General features: G+C 38.6%; 2 protein-coding genes across 3 annotated transcripts in view; one reads left to right on the plus strand and one right to left on the minus strand.

The window, feature by feature from the left end:
• LOC117322427 (ras-responsive element-binding protein 1-like) overlaps nt 1-6,214 on the minus strand; it is a 33,379-nt gene extending 27,165 nt beyond the window's left edge. Inside the window, exon 1 of the mRNA XM_033877342.1 lies at nt 6,041-6,214. Coding sequence (XP_033733233.1) covers nt 6,041-6,089 — 49 coding nt within the window. The 5' untranslated portion in view covers nt 6,090-6,214. The remainder of the gene's footprint in view (nt 1-6,040) is intronic.
• Nucleotides 6,172-21,314, plus strand: part of LOC117322431 (aspartate--tRNA ligase, cytoplasmic-like) — a 31,046-nt gene continuing 15,903 nt past the window's right edge. Inside the window, exon 1 of one of the 2 annotated variants that reach the window (XM_033877346.1) lies at nt 6,172-6,407. In XM_033877346.1, coding sequence (XP_033733237.1) covers nt 6,196-6,407 — 212 coding nt within the window. In that variant the 5' untranslated portion in view covers nt 6,172-6,195. The other variant, XM_033877347.1, reaches the window with a different exon arrangement.

Raw genomic sequence — 21,314 nt, forward strand, 5'->3', positions numbered from 1 at the left:
AAAACAGATTCAATGTTGGATGATGATTCATTGGTTGACGGGTTGTTTGGTATATCGCCGCCGGAAGACTTTTTGAAGAAGTCACTCACTTTCGTAAGGCCTTTCCTATCTTTTTGTCAGTCTTTTGACATAATACTTCGTGTTGTGCGACTCTTGTTTACATGATCTTAAACTTTCAAGCGCTTGTCATAGCATATGTGAGACACGTGTGCGATTAAAACACTCGATCGACACAGACTTTCGCGATGCGCTCGATTTGAAACATTGAGGAAAACGACATCGTTTCAGACACGGAAACAGAAAGCACGGGAATTTGCGTTATCGAACGCGACCAACATAGAACGAGAACACCGGCGTTGAAAATTTCTTGTGAAATACATTTTGGTCGGCATTTCTTTATACCAATTAATATGAAGGGATATTTTCTGAATGGGAAAATATGAGCAAGAAATTGGGAAAAAACAACAAAATTTCTCTAGGGGAAGGGGCCGAAATTCGGCCCCAAATCGACCCTAAAAAAATCACTGGGACTGGAATGTATCGCAAAAGTAAAGTGTTCAATAAATGACGAAAACATTCGTTCTCAACTACTGAAAACGGTCTCGAAATTGTTCCCAAGTTTGGCATGGAACATGTCTGAGTTTTAGCTGCCCAGAGATTGAAGTATTACAACTCTTCTGCTTGTTAATCTTGCTAGTTTGGACAATCTCTGATTCTGCTACAATACTGTGTTTTGGTCGTAGATATGTCGCTATATTGGTTGTATTACCGGTCTTGTAATTCACCTCCTCTTAAATTAACATTTATAAATGACACTCGCGTGACTCCTCGTAATGTAAATGACACTCACCCCCTCGTAACATAAATGACACTCACCTCCTCATAACATAAATGGTTTTGTCCTTTTCGTCTGAATCAGAACAAAACCCAAAATATTTCTACCCATTGCTTTTAAATGCAGCAGGGGGTTTCTTATCATAATTTGTGGTCTGTTTGCTTCACCCTGTACAGGTACTGCCATTTTGTTTGGGTTATATTAATTTCCGGAATGAATTAACATGAGCCTACCGTATTTGACCTAATAAGGGCGCCCCTACCTTTTTTAAAGGAAATAAATCTTTGACCGAGTGTCAAAATGGTGTTCAAAAGTAATAATTCATGAGAAATGTTTTGCTACTTTATGTGTTCAATTTTCTTCAGCAAATTAAGTAACTGGAACTCAAGTTTTCGCCATTATTATTGATAAATAACTTTTGTTCAGAACAGAAAGCTTGTAAAATACATTGTAAATCAATTATTAGCTCAAAGAAAACGATGTCTGATATGATCTGGGAAATCACCTGTGTCTATCAATAGAACACAAAAGAGTTCCATGTGAACATAAATGGTGGAACACATGTTCTCTGGTCTAAAGATCAGCTGGCATGGTTTACAAGTTTACAGGAATATTCAAGTGATGTTTAAGCTTAATATATGATAATGAATAGATATCTTCATCTGCAATATTTTTATGACTGAATATTTTAAATACCGTTTCCACAGCCTTGGGTATTCTGCTATAAGGTATAGTCTGTTTCATAAAACTTCAAAATAATTAATCTTAATAAGGGCGCCCCCACTATCAATTACCCGCGCCAGGTGCCCTTATTAGGTCAAATACGGTATATGGAACCAAAGTTGTACAGTGAATTGAACCGTTGTAAAAAATCGCAGACCAATGAACACTGCGGTTCATCGTTTCACCCCTATAGCTTTTACCTTATTTGCTTCAAAAATAAATTTGCTGATACAGCTTAATTCCTTGTTTACATGTAACTCCATCAATACATGTTAATGACTATCTATATTGTGTATACTGTAAGGTGACAACAGCTGAAAGCTTCATAATCATTACATATAGGTGCTGCATATTGATTACAAATGTATGCATACCATTTATAATTTCTGAGAAACATTTTTAAACAACTTGTCAATGTTGGCAGTATCACACCTTAAGACTCACATCGTCTTCTCTGTTGCACCGAGACAAATAGTTTGAAATTCTATGAATGACTCAATTAAGCTGCCCATAGGGACCAGAGAATTTGTTGTAGTGTATGTTTTTGGACCTTTCCCAACCTGTAAATAACACTATTAGATCTATGTTTTTTAGGGGGCTAGATCACCATACTGTAAAAATAACACCACTGTACGATGTAACATTGATGTTTAGACAGTACATTTCCAGCTGACTGTAATATTAACTTTTTATAGTGACGAGACTTCATGACCACATGTGAACATCTTCCAAAAAAAAATGTTGAAGTGTTCACGTCTGGCACTGGAACATCTTACGCTACTGAGAAAGTAAAGTGACAGCAAACAAGAGGCCCGTATTGCTCACCTGCTTCTAATGCAACTTTGAAGTTGATCTAGGTCATTTATGTAGATCTTAAGCTGATTAACTCTTGATTCAAATATCTAGCTGATTCAGCTAGGTTTATTCATTCGAATTAATTTTGTAGCTCTTAATCCCAGCATGTTAAAGGTCCATTATCAGGTCTCTGGACCTCTTTTTTGAGAAGAAGTTGTTTAAAAGGGAAAAGTTGATGCCAGGTGGATGATGGATGTTTCACCACGGCATTTAAGTTCACTATAGGGGGATGACGGATGTTTCACCACGGCATTTAAGTTCACTATAGGGGGATGACAGATGTTTCACCACAGCATTAGTTCACTATAAGGTGCTGAAAGGGATTTTTTTAACATTGTTTAAGATGAAGAACTCTCACATTGAGTATATTACTGGCATATATCAAGAAGTTAAAATTTGTATCAAACATGTTTAATGGATTTGTAAATTGTAATAAAAAGACTCCTAACATGTAAGCTGTTTCCTGATGACCGTGTGCCTAAATCTGAAAAATTTCGGCCATCAGCAGTAGAAAATAAATATAAGAATACAACTTATTAACGGTTTGGAAACCTGGTTTCAGGAGTCGCTCCTTTTCTTTTTCATTTGTGCAAAAAATAAACAATTTATTTCTGGTCTTCCTAAAGTATGCTACTGTAACAGCAAATTTATTTGTCCACTGCAGGAGGCTTCAGTATTACAGGGGCCATGGCGTACAAGCTAGACAACTATAAAGAAATGCTCTGCAAATTCCGGACATCATGGGAATTAAGGCATGAAATAACTAGAAAATACTAATACTTTCTGTTGGCCTGGATGGGTTAATGGTAAGAAAACAAGTACCCAGAGGAAATCACCCACATGGTCAATATTTTTACTATACCGTGTTAAGGCTTGGAATGTATAATTACCAATAATATTTGTAAGGAAGCTGATGGAGGTATGCTGGAGTCGAAATGTGTGTGGATTTAGAATTTTCGGAGAAAACACCTGTGATCAGACCAGGGAACCAATATATTTTTGTGTCTGACTGGACAATCCAATCCTTGTCACCTTGATGAAACCATTGCAAGTGGTATATCCACTAAGCAAACATACAACAATTTTGAGTAAAATAGAAGCAAACTGCAATTGAACTAAATTTGACAAATATTATATCACAAAAGTGTATATTTTTACTACACCATGAGCAGGACCACACAGAGGTTTATCTCATCACCTTATCAACTAGAGCACCTGCATCTCACCTGATCTCTTCCCACGTGTACAGGCCGGAGTGGAAGATAACAGAATGACTGTGATAGCACAAGTGCGTGTGTAGTGTTGATAGTGCCACACATGCATGCATACGCATTCAGGCAGTCAACATAATTTTTTCTCCTTTATTTCGGATAAGTATGTTTGCATTGTTTTTGGTTGCAAATCATTTAAGAAAGACTATCATCTTTCTTTCTTTTTCTTTTTGCTATGCAGTTTTTCTAATATCATCACAATAATTATCTGAAACTCAAATTTATTCTCAAATTTAAACATTTCATTTTTATTTTGTCCAAAACTGCAAAAGTTATTGCCCATTACCTGAGGGAAAATTGAAGACAATCAGTTGCTGCCTTAGATGGATTGATAGAAAAGAATAAAGGAAGTGGGACAGTAATGGATAAACAACCTCACCGTGATATTTGACACAACACAATCTAGAGCATATTTGGTCATGTGACTTGTTTTTAATATTCAAATCATCTTGGATTCAATATCGCAAAAAAAAAAAAAAAAAATCACCAGTTTAAAGAGATAGGATTTCTTACACTGACTGGTATTATAGGAAGTGTCATCTAGACATACAGCTTGATCGGTTCAAAAGTTATCGGTGACAATCACATCAAATTATTTTTGTTTGACCTTTGACCTTGTGATAAAGCCCACAGCAATCTGTAAAGGAAGCAAATTCTGTGCACATCATATTGACTATGTGGCACCATATTTTGTTCCTATTTTTCAGAATTATACCTTTCATCAACAGGGAACAATTCCATTGGTGACAATATGTGATGTGCCATTTTTTGTAGTATACCAAATGAATTTTTACTGGACTAAAAAAAACCTGAAGGCATTAAATTTTATTTACAGTTTTACTCTCTTGGAAAGTCTAACCCAGATTGTATTCATTTCACTAGCCCTAACAACAGTTGTTCTCGTCATCCTTGTCATTGAAAGCCTGTTTTCCTATGTTTCACTGCCTTGCCAGGAACAGACCCCTGCAAGTACTACTGGATGCCAAACATTTCAATATTATACACAACATCAGTTCAAGGTCAAACTTCAGTGCCAAAGTAGCAAAGAAACTTGCCAAAATAGAGAACAAAACTAAACTATATCTGTTTCATGTGTTTGAATGCTCAATTCATTAAAACTGGAAAGAATCCCTGTAGCAATCTTTACAAACCCTGTTAAATGGTTTCAGACAGCTAAGTACAATTTTGCAAAATCTGTGTTTTAATACCAGACAACTGGTCCAACAGTAAAGACAATTTTATCACATGAAAGCAAATTTAATCGGTCTTTGCCAATGTCGGAAAAACTTTTGGAATGGCTGTATCAGTTTTTCAATCATAACAATTATCACATTTTGACATAATTTAGGCTTCGAGAGCATTTTACATGTCATTTGATACTTAAATGACATTTTAAATTTTTTTTTGCAAGAAAACAGTTAACTGTTTTAACAAAACTTTTATTCAGTTAAGAAATTAATCACCTTACTTTTGGCTGAATCATATGACAACTAAGAATTAGATGCAGCATCAAAAGCACCTGTTGATTGGGACATACTTTAACGAAAATAAAAATTTCTACTAATTTATGCATTACTCTCTCTAGCTAAATGAAGTTTTTTTTTCAAATGATGTTATGATGGGTTTTTTTTATACAGAATAACATCACAACATCATTTGAAAAAAAAAATCTTTTAAACAGTTTTTTTTATATAATGGGGTAATTTAATCGAATTAAAGTTAAAGATGCCTTTATCTCATTTCAATATTTTTGTAAACAGCTTTATAGCATTTAAAATTATTACCCAACTATTTTAAAATTTGACACTACAATGGTATTTTGCTGCAATCTCAAACCATTATTTGAGATCATTGAAACGCATTAGCTAAACCGGTTTATAAATAGATTTGTTTCTGTGGTTTCACACTAAAAATCCATACGTGTATTAAATTAGCATTTCGAGGCGTGCGTATGCACGTTTGCATGGTTGTCACGTTGGCATGATCATGAATGAGCCTACACAAGGCTTGGCTCACAGGTAGGTAACAGGCCTAGCACACAGCTGACAACCACTGACCTAGAATGTCACCGCTGACCTCGTTCATGTGAGCGACGACGCACAAACATGCACGGTGCGGTTTGCGATCGCGCGCATTTAGCAACGATAAAGTGTCAAATGGTGGAAGAAAAATCGATCAGAAAATCAATCTAAAACTATAGAGAAATTTGTTGTGGTTCCAGCAACCAGTTTCGACCATCACGTCATGCGCGCACGCGTAATCTACATGCATGGCAAAGCAGATCACACCCAACACGAAGCAGACAACTTTTTGCCACTGACAGAGCGTAAATAAGGATATCAATAAATATACTTACTACAAATGTGTTGGGGCTTTGATTGCTTTCTTCTCGACGACTTCGGCATTTTGATTTGTGATGATGACAGATCTGAGGCACGAGGGAAGTGTTTAAGTCAGGTACACACACACACAGCTGAGTAAGCCTCGTCTCCCACCACCGTCGTCTTCTCCATGTTGTCAACTGCATGCTGGGATTGTGTTAGCACGTGTGCACGAGACCGGATATTTCACGTATTGTCAGGTGCTTGCGTGAGAGAGTCAAGTTTACGGTATATATATACGTTAACTATCTACCTGTGTAAGGCCTATGTGCTATGTTATACGCGTAAGCACTTGTCACACATATACAACCACATGGAGAACTCAGAAGGAAGCCAAGCAGGGTGAGTTTATATTCGATACCACACGTAAATAGAGACACGTGCATATATCGGCAGATCTGTCAGATTCTGAAGTTGAAAATTCTGCAATTGATGTGTTTTTCTTTTGAGAGTTATCAACCGAAATGGTAGGCATACTGAGTGAAAGTAAGTTAACGAGGCAATGGTGTCGGATGATGAAATAGTTCAACGTGGACGATTTGTTTTGTTTGGGAGGGGAACAGTGGGAATCTTGTTGTCTAGATGTTTACTAGTTTGTTGGTGGTGGGATTGGGCATACAGAGTTATTGTTAATTATTTACGTTTCTTGTTGGAGGGGGAAGGTTGAGGTTGGGCCTTTGGGGGGGGGGGGGGGGGGGGTGTTCTGGCTCAGGTGATGTGGATGAGGTAGGAAGGGGGGGTTGGGGGTTGGTTGGTTTAGCTCTGGTGATGTTAATGTATGTATATGGAGGGGTCAGGTGGGGGGAGGGGGGTTAGCTCTGGTGATGTTAATGTATGTATATGGAGGGGTCAGGTGGGGGGGGGGGGGGGGGGGGGGGGGGTTAGCTCTGGTGATGTTAATGTATGTATATATGGAGGGGTCAGGTGGGGGGAGGGGGGTTGTTCGGATGGGTGGTGGCCTCTTCGTAGTTGTAAACCATCAATACTGACAGAAAATGACTCGGAAACATATAACCACATTCCATTGGATTTTTTTCAAAGTTGTAGCATTTGAAATAATTGTATATTATTTGAAACAAGCCAGCACATTTTCTGCTTATTTAATCACTCTCAGCAATAGATAATGAATTATCAAGTAACCGGGTCCTGTTCTAGACCTTACCAATTTGATAGGGATCGGAAAGTAAAACTATTGCGACAGCAATTAATGCAATAAAACTGATGTGATCATGCAGCCCCACTCCTTGAGAATAAAATGATTGATGCCTGTTAGCACCTTAAATGACCAATCCTGTCTTTTCACAGGATTAATCCTATTCTCTTCCCCGTCATATTGAAAACTACTCATTTTTGGAACTTCTGTGTGGATACAGTAACAGTACAAAGAAATCATAATATATATTACCATCACTTTATTGTTTTTTCCGTTAGTCACATGCGATCGAAATTGAAAGTCACGCATACAGTCACAGTCTAAGAATGCAGGATTTTGCACCATTTCTTATAAGGCACCCCCCCAGACCCCTCACCCTATTCCCTTCTGTCCCTTGTCTCCTTAACATCAAATCCTGGAAATTCAGACTTTTGATTTTTTTTTAAACTAAATACATAATGTTCTCTAAATGTACATGTGGTACCGACAGTCTTAGAATACAGGATTTTGCACCATTTTCGAAAGCTTCTTGGGGTCTTGACAGCTTTGCTGCAACAGTTATCCGTAGAACAGAATATCGTAGTGTAAATGGCACATTTCGGTTCGCTGTATTTTTTCTCGCATCTTGGTTTTCCAGAACAGGCTGTTTTTGGGTGATATCGCTTAAAACCAGTGACAGAAGCACTTTTGTCGAGTGACTGTTTAGAATTTAAAGAACTGCCTGTTTCATTTAAATCACAAATTTGGAAATATTTTGGGTGTCTGTGTATCTGAAATAGATGGTGTTACATTGGCGGCGAAAGAAGTCACTATCTGTAGACACTGTAACAAAGATGTATGTCGTTCAAAACTGTAAATGCAAGCAACATTTCACATGAAACGCCATCACCCAGAAGTTGATATTTCATCATGCATTAGTGCGGTGAAGGTTAAGACAGAAGGCAAGTTACTGAAGGTAGGCGTTGTGAGGGAAGCATATAGATACAGCACTACTCAACGGCCCCTGGACCCTTTACCATAATTTTCTGTCTCCACCCCACCCCACCCCCCCATCAAATCCTGGATCTTGCCCTAAATACCCCAACCCCACATGCACCATATTGATTACTCTTTATCTTAGTTGTAGTTATTGAATTACAGCTACAGTCCAAAGAGAATCTTATAATAAAGTTTGATTGAAAAACTGTCAAATTCCAAAATGTCCAGGCCACCTATCAGCCATTCTGTTTTCCTGGTAAGTCTCAAAATTGAACTGGTAAAACTAGGCATTGAGGGAAACCTAAACATCAAGTCTCAGAAATATCACTCCAGTACTCAAGAAATAACAATAACCAACTTTCATTGAGAGACGGGAAAACAGTCGCTATAGAGAGGTGGTCTTTATAGACGGGCCAAGAAGAAACCCAGGCTACCCTTCAATGCTATTATTTCTAGCCTGATAATTACACCTAAAACTTTTCACGGCCTGAGATCTGGGAAAGCGGTTGAAATGATACTGGGCTAATGCAGTACAATTTTGATCAAACACAGAAATAAACAAAAGTTACCAATAAACAGATGATGGAGGGAAACAACATACAGTGGACCCGCGATAATCCGGACGCCGATAGTCCGGAAAACTCACAGTCTGGACGGAAATGCACGGGAACGGATTTCCGTAACGTTATTTGTACTCACCAGTCCGGAAATTCGGATTCCGATTCCGGAAGCCCATTTTGGGAACGGAACATACTTTTCATTAGTAAATTTCCCTCAATAATCCGGACAATTTTTTCACCATGAGGAGAAAAAAATGTCGGGGCAAGTCACCCGTGTCGACAGCTGTACAGACTATCGCTTGACACTGTGCGTAGTCATAGCGACCGCTGCCAGGTCATAGCCCCGGGTGTTTACCTGTGTTACAATGTGTAGCTTTTGTTTTTATAACGGTACATTGCTTTTTCTCTACGATGTTACAGAATTTATGCACAAACATACAGTACGTGATACGATAATTAATCAATCTCAAATACATGTAATAAATTTATGATCGGTAATTAACATCATTAACACTTGTATTGGGTAAACACGGATATCGGCCTTGTAACACCGTTACGTGAAACGACGACTCATTGAAAGATGCATGTTATTAATTACATACACATTTACGTATTAAGCAGTGATCACAAGAACTGGGTTGATTACACACAAATTAGTCAATAGTCGTCTGATACTTAACTAAGTGTCACATTGTTAAGTGAATACGGGTTTAATAATTATCGGACATCTCGGGTAGTTCTCGCTAGTGTCGCGTACTTTTAAATAGATAGCTTGGGGTTTCTGGTACGTAAAAATCATAAAAAAAACATGGACTGACGGTAAGTTGTAAAATCCGGGTATTTTATTTAAGGTATTTAACGTTTGTAATTTCTACTTGTTTGTGAACCTCCGGGACGTGACACATGTATGTTGCTTGTAGGTCACATATGCCCGCTATAAATAAAACAACTTTCACTTTACATGTTCTTTTAAAAACATAGTTTATTTTTTACTTTCTACAAAACAAAACAAGAATCATATCAGAAACATAAGTATACATGTATTTATTGTTAAAAAGTCTGACAATTAGACGTGTTTATGAAACGTCCCGGATTGTATATAATCAAGGGAGATAACTCTTACACGACAATTTTTTTGACCTGGTACACGAAATTCGGCAGTCCGGGAAACTCGTAATCCGGACGGTTTGGACTGGGAACGAAGGTGTTCGGATTATCGAGGGTCCACTGTATACCTGACAGTAATATAAGTAATTTGATAATTCTGACTTGTATGCCCCTAGTGTTGGGAATCGGTTGAATTTTTGTGATCGATCATCACTTGTGTGTAACCAATCGATGATCGATTAAAATCGATTAATTTTCAAATGTATTTTTTGTATTCATGTCTCAATATTTTGTGAAATGCTTTCAACAACAATTTCAGTAACTAATAAACTGTTATACCTACATGTATACTATCTTTATACCTACATGTATACTATCTTCCTGTGTGTTTATTTGTTTATTACACAGATAAAAATGAGCCAAAATTATTTTTTTTTTAATAATTTTATTCAACACATAAAAAAACAACAAAAGGATTGTTTATTGGAGTATTTAGCTGATTGGAATTTTTTGCACGGGCTGTAAAATGCTTTAATCCATCTGTTATCGAAAGTCTAATATACTTTGAAAACGAAAGTAGAACTGTGACTTACCATTGAAGGAATACAACTTTCTGCACATTTTACAAATAGTTTTCGTCATATTTAAAGTATCAGTACTTAACAGACCTTCTGCTTCTTGTTTTCATTAAAAACCAAAATGTTTCCATGTGTCCATCCATCCCATTCCGTCCCGTCTATCTCAGGAACTGCTGATGCGATCTTCACCAAACTGTGTTTCGGGGTGTCAAGTGACAGCGGAGGCATTTATGTCTGACATTTTCTATTCTTTTTTAATTGATTATCTTGTAAGATGTTATTGTTTTAATAAATGTTTGATAAGAATAATTACCATGTCAAGTTGTATTTTGATCAAGTGGTTGCTCTTGTTCCCAGTCAAACTGACTTCAATAACATAAAATTTGCCTTGGATATTTAATTAAGACATTGAAAAGGCCTTGAATTTTTGTTTGACCTAATCCATATGAACCTTGATTAGGTAATTCACTTTATTTATTTAGCCTACCGTATGGTTTCAGTTCTTCCTTCGATAATTTGCCAGGTGTGCAAGAGAGTACTTAATTATCACCTAGGTGATGCAATCATGATCAATCATAATTTATTCAGCATTGGATAATTAAGTAAGAAAAGAATTGAACTTCCACTGAAGGCTCAGCTACATCAATCTATTCCGCAAAGGGTAGCCCATCTTTTAAAAATACTTGGCTTGGCATTGTAATGACCGTCTAAATAAATGACTGTTCACTGGTTGCGTTGTGCAGGTGGTCATTTTGTATACAGTGTCGTAGGTATAGAAAAATACTTCGGACTATTACAAATCAGTCACAGACATTGTCAATATATGCAGATGGTCATTTTAGCAGGTTTTACTTTATACTGAAACAATTCTGCATTATCCATCTGTAGTCTTGAAATGTGATTTATTTGTTGGAAATATGCGTTTCTGAACAGGATGCTAAAATGTTGGTTTTAACTGTGCAATCTTATAGAAGTCCAAGGGATGAAGATAATAGTATGTTAATTTAAAGACTAACTGAGAAACAAAATGGCTGACAGGTAGCCATCTTGGATTTTAATATCTGAGATTTTATTCTCATATGTTCAAGAGTTCTGGAAGGATAATTCTCAGTCTTCATATATATATATACAGTATACATGTATGTAGGTTCCTGTTGGTCCTTAATTGTGCCATTTAATTTTAGTCAAATCAGGAAATCATGATAGCCTACAGTTTGCCATCTTGGATTTATGACAGTTAAAAAATATGTTGTTGAAATATCTTGGAATGAGCTTCTTAGATCTTTTTAGATCATTTTGAAGATTTCATATGTTAAGGCTCCCCATGCTATCAAATAGAGGATGTGGGAAAAGAAGGGGAAAGTAGAGAGAAAATTAGCCTTTCATAGGACTGATAATGATCATTGGTGGCACCAAGATCCTTCTGGAGTCAGGGTTTATGTCTTGTTGAGTAATCTAGAAATCTGTTAAATTGTTTTGTAAACAATGCATCATATGGATTAATCAAATGTATAGTTGTAATATTTTACAGTTACCAAGAAATTTAATACACACAAACTTATGCTGGTCCAACTTGGACAAATTTACCCTGATAATATTGTTATTTAGCTCATGAAATTGAACAACTCTCCAGTAATATTGATCCAGTGAAATGCTAGCATCAATGTAACGGCAAGTTTGCCCAGGGCAGTCACAGGAAAAGAGGTTTGATCAACATATACATTTGCAAGAAAGTGGATATTTCATTAGATTATGGAGTTGATTTGGGAAATCTTTATCGGGGTAGATAATTTCATGTTGATGAAAAGGATCTATTCGACTATTTGGCGTTGTCTGGCACCCAACAGAAATTATTACATTGTCCTTCACAAGTAAGGGGACATAACTATTATTTTTCTATGTTAAAGGCAACACCATGGCGTAACACAGGAAATATTGCTGATAATATAATAATGTGATCAAACTTAAAAGAAAAATGGTTTCTTGTGTTTTTTTGGCTATAAATTCAATTTCATTTGTGTGAAACAGTGATTTGTTACTATAGTAACTCTGACATGCAACCCAGGCGTGTTTAGGAGGGCCAGAGTTCTCGAGATAATCAATGCCAGACCACTATTTTAAAAAGTTGATAATTTTAACGTCAGAATAATTTGGACTATATATGGTTCCCGTTGGGCTAAGGTTGATATGATTGCAATGTTCAATTAGTTTGAAGTGAAATTTGTAGGTTTTGATAACAATTCCTGTTGCTAAATACAATACAATTGTGCTGATGATTTATCATTTCAAAAAAGATAACAAACTTCAATTGAAATGTGATAATTGATGAACCGAAATTATAAGAGAACTGCAAGAAATTATTCTTCTTCACTTTAATGATGCAAATTTATTAGATTAGTATTTTGTCTAAAGTAAATGAAAAATGTTATATTAATGTTACAAAATTATGTCTGCATTTTGCTTCACCTATTCTTGACAAACCTTTCTGTCAATATATTTATAAAAATATTTCAAAAATTAGTCTCCACAATTAGACATTAAGCATTAGGGTGAATTTGTAGCATAACCAATTATAATGTCATTTACTAGTTATAACTAAATTTTAATTTAAAATCATCTGATTCCCTATTTTCACATTAAGTCTGCCTTGACACCTTGGCTGGTCAAATGATGCTTACCTTTGAACATTACAATCAAATACACTGCCAAATTATATACTACAGAAGCAATGCTGCATGAAGCTGATAAAGACACTCAATATCTACAGTGCTAAAATTATTTTGTGTCATCGTATATTTTATTTTCTATTAATTAATCAAATTAATGCTAGTGTTTACACTATGCATACACATACCTATTTTGACACGAATGCCTGGCAATGCTTTTCTGAATAGAATGTGTGCCAGTATTAGAAATTAAAGATTCATGTTCACGGTCGAGTTGTTGTGGAGTCATGCAGAACAGTGTTATGATATAACAGTATGAATATATGAGCTTCTGTACATAACCTAATCTATGAATTTGTCAAGCAGTAAAAATGTTTCCTGATTTACGAATTGTCAAGCAGTAAAAATGTTTCCTGAGTCATAAGTTAAGTTCAATTACCATATATTTAAAAAATTCAGTCATGCCATTTGAATATTGAATATTTAAGCAATTATTTCCTTCCTTACAGATATATATGCCAGGAGTGCATATTTGTTAACAGTTGCATGTCTTTTGATTTTGGAAACCTATATATTACCATGGATACCACCCATTGATACAAACCATTGTCCTGAGGTACCACCCATTGAAACTGACCATTGTCCAGAGGTACCACCCATTGATACTGACCATTGTCCTGAGGTATCACCCATTGGTACTGACCATTGTCCTGAGGTACCACCTATTGATACTGACCATTGTCATGAGGTACCACCCATTGGTACTGACCATTGTCCTGAGGTACAACCCATTGATACTGACCATGCATTGTCCTGAGTTATGATACTGAGCATTGTCCTGAGGTACCACCCATTGATACTGACCATTGTCCTTAGGTACTACCCATTGATACTGACCTTTATCCTGAGGTACCACCCATTGATACTGACCATTGTCCTGAGTTATCACCCATTGGTACTGACCATTGTCCTGAGGTACCACCCATTGAAACTGACCATTGTCCTGAGGTACCACCCATTAATACTGACCATTGTCCTGAGGTACCACCCATTGATACTGACCATTGTCCTTAGGTACCACCCATTGATACTGACCATCGTCCTTAGGTACCACCCATTGATACTGACCATTGTCCTGAGGTACTACCCATTGATACTGAGAATTATCCTAAGGTACCACCCATTGATGGGCAGAATTGTCCTGAGGTACCACCCCTTGATACTGACAATTGTCCTGAGGTACCAGTACCCCATTGATACTGACCATTGTCCTGAGGTACTACCCATTGATACTGACCATTGTCCTGAGGTACCACCCATTGATACTGACCATTGTCCTGAGGTACCACCCATTGATACTGACCATTGTCCTGAGGTACTACCCATTGATACTGACCATTGTCCTGAGGTACTACCCATTGATACTGACCATTGTCCTGAGGTACTACCCATTGATACTGAGAATTATCCTAAGGTACCACCCATTGATGAGTAGAATTGTCCTGAGGTACCACCCATTGATACTGACCATTGTCCTGAGGTACCACCCATTGAGACTGACCATTGTCCTTAGGTACCACCCATTGATACTGACCATTGTCCTGAGGTACTACCCATTGATACTGAGAATTATCCTAAGGTACCACCCATTGATGAGTAGAATTGTCCTGAGGTACCACCCATTGATACTGACCATTGTCCTTAGGCACCATCCATTGATACTGACCATTGTCCTTAGGTACCACCCATTGATACTGACCATTGTCCTTAGGTACCACCCATTGATACTGACCATTGTCCTTAGGTACTACCCATTAATACTGACCATTGTCCTGAGGTACTACCCATTGATACTGACCATTGTCCTTAGGTACCACCCATTGATACTGACCATTGTCCTTAGGTACCACCCATTGATACTGACCATTGTCCTGAGGTACCAGTACCCCATTGATACTGAGAATTATCCTAAGGTACCACCCATTGATGGGTAGAATTGTCCTGAGGTACCACCCCTTGATACTGACAATTGTCCTGAGGTACCAGTACCCCATTGATACTGACCATTGTCCTGAGATACTACCCATTGATACTGAGAATTATCCTAAGGTACCACCCATTGATGGGTAGAATTGTCCTGAGGTACTACCCATTAATACTGACCATTGTCCTGAGGTACTACCCATTGATTCTGACCATTGTCCTGCCCAGGTACCAGTACCCCATTGATACTGACCATTGTCCTGAGGTACTACCCATTGATACTGAGAATTATCCTAAGGTACCACCCATTGATGAGTAGAATTGTCCTGAGGTACCACCCATTGATACTGACCATTGTCCTGAGGTACCAGTACCCCATTGATACTGACCATTGCCCTGAGGTACCACCCATTGATACTGACCATTGTCCTGAGCTACCATCCATTGATACTGACCATTGTCCTGAGGTACCACCCATTGATACTGACCATTGTCCTGAGGTACCACCCATTGATACTGACCATTGTCCTGAGGTACCACCCATTGATACTGACCATTGTCCTTAGGTACCACCCATTGATACTGACCATTGTCCTTAGGTACCACCCATTGATACTGACCATTGTCCTTAGGTACCACCCATTGATACTGACCATTGTCCTTAGGTACCACCCATTGATACTGACCATTGTCCTTAGGTACCACCCATTGATACTGACCATTGTCCTGAGGTACCATCCATTGATACTGACCATACATTATCCTGAAATATGATACTGACCATTGTCCTTAGGTACCACCCATTGATACTGACCATTGTCCTTAGGTACCACACATTGATACTGACCATTGTCCTTAGGTACCACCCATTAATACTGACCATTGTCCTGAGGTACTACCCATTGATACTGACCATTGTCCTTAGGTACCACCCATTGATACTGACCATTGTCCTTAGGTACCACCCATTGATACTGACCATTGTCCTGAGGTACCACCCATTGATACTGACCATTGTTGAGGTACCACCCATTGATACTGACCATTGTCCTGAGGTACCACCCATTGATACTGACCATTGTTGAGGTACCACCCATTGATACTGACCATTGTCCTGAGGTACCACCCATTGATACTGACCATTGTCCTTAGGTACCACCCATTGACACTGACCATTGTCCTGAGGTACCACCCATTGATACTGACCATTGTCCTGAGGTACCACCCATTGATACTGACCATTGTCCTGAGGTACCACCCATTGATACTGACCTTTATCCTGAGGTACCATCCATTGATACTGACCATTGTCCTGAGGTACCACCCATTGATACTGACCATTGTCCTTAGGTACCACCCATTGACACTGACCATTGTCCTGAGGTACCACCCATTGATACTGACCATTGTCCTGTGGTACCACCCATTGATACTGACCATTGTCCTTAGGTACCACCCATTGATACTGACCATTGTCCTTAGGTACCACCCATTGATACTGACCATTGTCCTTAGGTACCACCCATTGATACTGACCATTGTCCTGAGGTACCAGTACCCCATTGATACTGACCATTGTCCTGAGGTACTACCCATTGATACTGACCATTGTCCTGAGGTACTACCCATTGATACTGAGAATTATCCTAAGGTACCACCCATTGATGAGTAGAATTGTCCTGAGGTACCACCCATTGATACTGACCATTGTCCTGAGGTACCACCCATTGAGACTGACCATTGTCCTTAGGTACCACCCATTGATACTGACCATTGTCCTGAGGTACTACCCATTGATACTGAGAATTATCCTAAGGTACCACCCATTGATGAGTAGAATTGTCCTGAGGTACCACCCATTGATACTGACCATTGTCCTTAGGCACCATCCATTGATACTGACCATTGTCCTTAGGTACCACCCATTGATACTGACCATTGTCCTTAGGTACCACCCATTGATACTGACCATTGTCCTTAGGTACTACCCATTAATACTGACCATTGTCCTGAGGTACTACCCATTGATACTGACCATTGTCCTTAGGTACCACCCATTGATACTGACCATTGTCCTTAGGTACCACCCATTGATACTGACCATTGTCCTGAGGTACCAGTACCCCATTGATACTGAGAATTATCCTAAGGTACCACCCATTGATGGGTAGAATTGTCCTGAGGTACCACCCCTTGATACTGACAATTGTCCTGAGGTACCAGTACCCCATTGATACTGACCATTGTCCTGAGATACTACCCATTGATACTGAGAATTATCCTAAGGTACCACCCATTGATGGGTAGAATTGTCCTGAGGTACTACCCATTAATACTGACCATTGTCCTGAGGTACTACCCATTGATTCTGACCATTGTCCTGCCCAGGTACCAGTACCCCATTGATACTGACCATTGTCCTGAGGTACCACCCATTGATACTGACCATTGTCCTTAGGTACCACCCATTGACACTGACCATTGTCCTGAGGTACCACCCATTGATACTGACCATTGTCCTGAGGTACCACCCATTGATACTGACCATTGTCCTGAGGTACCACCCATTGATACTGACCTTTATCCTGAGGTACCATCCATTGATACTGACCATTGTCCTGAGGTACCACCCATTGATACTGACCATTGTCCTTAGGTACCACCCATTGACACTGACCATTGTCCTGAGGTACCACCCATTGATACTGACCATTGTCCTGAGGTACCACCCATTGATACTGACCATTGTCCTTAGGTACCACCCATTGATACTGACCTTTATCCTGAGGTACCACCCATTGATGGGTAGAATTGTCCTGAGGTACTGACCATTGTCCTGAGGTACCAGTACCCCATTGATACTGACCATTGTTCTTAGGTACCACCCATTGATACTGACCATTGTCCTGAGGTACTACCCATTGATACTGAGAATTATCCTAAGGTACCACCCATTGACGAGTAGAATTATCCTGAGGTACCACCCATTGATACTGACCATTGTCCTGAGGTACCAGTACCCCATTGATACTGACCATTGTCCTGAGGTACCACCCATTGATACTGACCATTGTCCTGTGGTACCACCCATTGATACTGACCATTGTCCTTAGGTACCACCCATTGATACTGACCATTGTCCTTAGGTACCACCCATTGATACTGACCATTGTCCTTAGGTACCACCCATTGATACTGACCATTGTCCTGAGGTACCAGTACCCCATTGATACTGACCATTGTCCTGAGGTACCACCCATTGATACTGACCATTGTCCTGAGGTACCAGTACCCCATTGATACTGACCATTGTCCTGAGGTACCACCCATTGATACTGACCATTGTCCTGTGGTACCACCCATTGATACTGACCATTGTCCTGAGGCACCACCCATTGATACTGACCATTGTCCTGAGGTACCACCCATTGATACTGACCATTGTCCTGAGGTACCACCCATTGATACTGACCATTGTCCTTAGGTACCACCCATTGATACTGACCATTGTCCTTAGGTACCACCCATTGATACTGACCATTGTCCTGAGGTACCAGTACCCCATTGATACTGACCATTGTCCTGAGGTACCACCCATTGATACTGACCATTGTCCTGAGGTACCAGTACCCCATTGATACTGACCATTGTCCTGAGGTACCACCCATTGATACTGACCATTGTCCTGAGGTACCATCCATCGATACTAGGATTGTTAATGATACACTAATGCCACGATAAAAACATATCGCCCCCACCCCCAACCCGTCGCCCACAATTGCTGTGTCACTATGAAATATCACCCATTGAAATTGGAAAGGACTTTCAGCTTTTTTTTCAACGTCATGTAATTAATAAAATTTAAAAGTCAGATATGTTTGAACACAATAGACTAGTTCTAAGAGTGTAGTTGAAAATAAGAGATCATAATATTCAAAAATATATATATTTTTTTTTGTATGTTGGCCTTTTAAGCTGCTAATTGTTATGGATAGAATGTATGTTAGTCCAGTGTAGTACAACCACAACACATATTAGTGGTTAACTATTATTTTCTCCGACACCTGATATCAAATCTAGATTGCGTACCAGTTTATTACAGGGTGGCTTCCATGCTGGGTGTATTAATGTGTTAGCGGGTTTTTGATTGATGACTGGCAATATACCATGTGACGAGACAGCACAGCTGAAATATATTATCATGATAATTATTGTAAATTTTATTTTTATCTTGAACTTTTTATGATTTAAAATCCACAGTTTGCTTGAACGTGCTCGTCTTTGGGGAACACGTATGATGATTTTTAACGACAGTAGAAATTGGATTATAATCTTGTAATGTTGATGAGTATTAATATACCCAGTGCAGGTGAGTTTCCCATTCAATTGACACAATATCAGATTTTACACAAGGATGTGCTGCCATTTATGTGTGCATTGGACAAGGTGGAGTTTCGTATGTCAGATGGTAAACAACTGCACATACATCTCGGTACGTCATATCTAGATAAGAGGAGAGAAAAACGCGCCTCCGTGAACATCGGGCCCCTATTTAAGGTGTATTAACACCTGGTTAGGGCCATCATCCACATGGCTCCTGTACCAGGTGAGAAACCCAGGTGTTGCTGTACCTGTCCGTATACCACGGACAATAGCAGGTACATTGCATTTTGCATTTTTATAGACGCATGCCCAGGTTGGTGTATTCTGATTGGTAGATTGGATGTACTGGTGCGACTTAATGATTCAACTCTTAAAACTTGTCGTCAGTCGCGCCTTTATCACGTGAGCTTCGTAAGGTGTTTCACTAACATTGCCTTATATATACATAGATTCCTTTTAAATTTGTGTCGTTCACCGGAGTCGCACAACGTGTTAGGTCATATGATTGTTACCTGTTTAAGTATGCCTGCTATGTTTAGCCCCTACACAGACTTTTAAATGTCTACTTTAAATTTGAGTCTCATTGTTGAATGTTTGTTGGTTCCGGGTGGTTAGTGATATGGGTCTACATTGCTTAATGAATTCACTTCATGGCCCCCTTCATCCAGCCGATCTTTATTAGACGTGTGTTTGTATGATCTTGACAGAAGAATGTGAAGATCTTGATTCGGTTCATTGTATGTACTAACTAAGTACAAGTACAGTAAGGATGAAAGAGTTGAGTCAGAGGCTTTAAACAAAACCACCAGTACCAGGTGGAAAAACATTTTACTACATCAAAGACAGGTATAACTCGTACATATGTTTGTGAGGTTATACCTGTAAAGTGTATTTATAGATAAAGAGGTTGACTTATGGCGGGAACTACCACTAGTTAGGAAATCACTTATATGATTGTGTTTGATATAATTGTCTAATTCAGTACATGGTACTTGATTAACTTACGGGGTCACGGTGGTTGAGTGGTTAAGGTGTCCGGACACTTTATCACTAGTCCTCCACCTCTGGGTTGCGAGTTCGAAACCTAAGTGGGGCAGTTGCCAGGCACTGACCGCAGGTATATTTTTCTCCAGGTACTCCGGCTTTCCTCCACCTCCAAAACCTGGCACGTCCTTAAATGACTCTGGCTGTTAATAGGACGTTAAACAAAAAACAAACAAACAAAGATTAACTTACATTTAAGTCTCATTTCAGTTAGGGTGAATAAAATAATTGGGGGGAGAAAAACCATTCTTCTTAAACTGTTGAGTGATTCTTTTTAATATTTTTTGTTATTTCATATTTTAACAATGAAACACCTTTATCATTTTTCAAGTTAAATATTCAGTTGTAATGAAATCCACAATTTTTGTGAAAAACTTATGTTATTAAAAATAACAACACAATTATATACTTGAATCAATACTTTTTGAAAATTAAATCACTCAGTAATATTAAAGTATTACATTAATATGAAACATTTTGTAATTTATCGCTTTCCCCACCTAGGAAGAGAAAAAGCTGAACTTGCTAGTTTCTTATTTGATAATGAAGAGAAAATTGAAATGAATAGTTTCGAAGTTCAATATACATTGTAAGTTCAGTGTGGCTACGTAATTGAATATGGCAGTGAAATCCAAGAAATCTGCCGTGCTCAATTAGTGGTAATGACCGTGTCTGCGGTTCTTCATCTGCCGCTCAATGTCTTCATCAATTCTGTTGTTGTTCACCTGTGTTCAGTCAACCATAAAAGGTTACTGTTTGTGTGGAAAAATAATGAGTGAAAGTGCATGGCGTTAATG

The sequence above is a fragment of the Pecten maximus genome, chromosome 2 (genome assembly GCF_902652985.1).
Source record: "Pecten maximus chromosome 2, xPecMax1.1, whole genome shotgun sequence".
Lineage (NCBI taxonomy): Eukaryota > Metazoa > Mollusca > Bivalvia > Pectinida > Pectinidae > Pecten > Pecten maximus.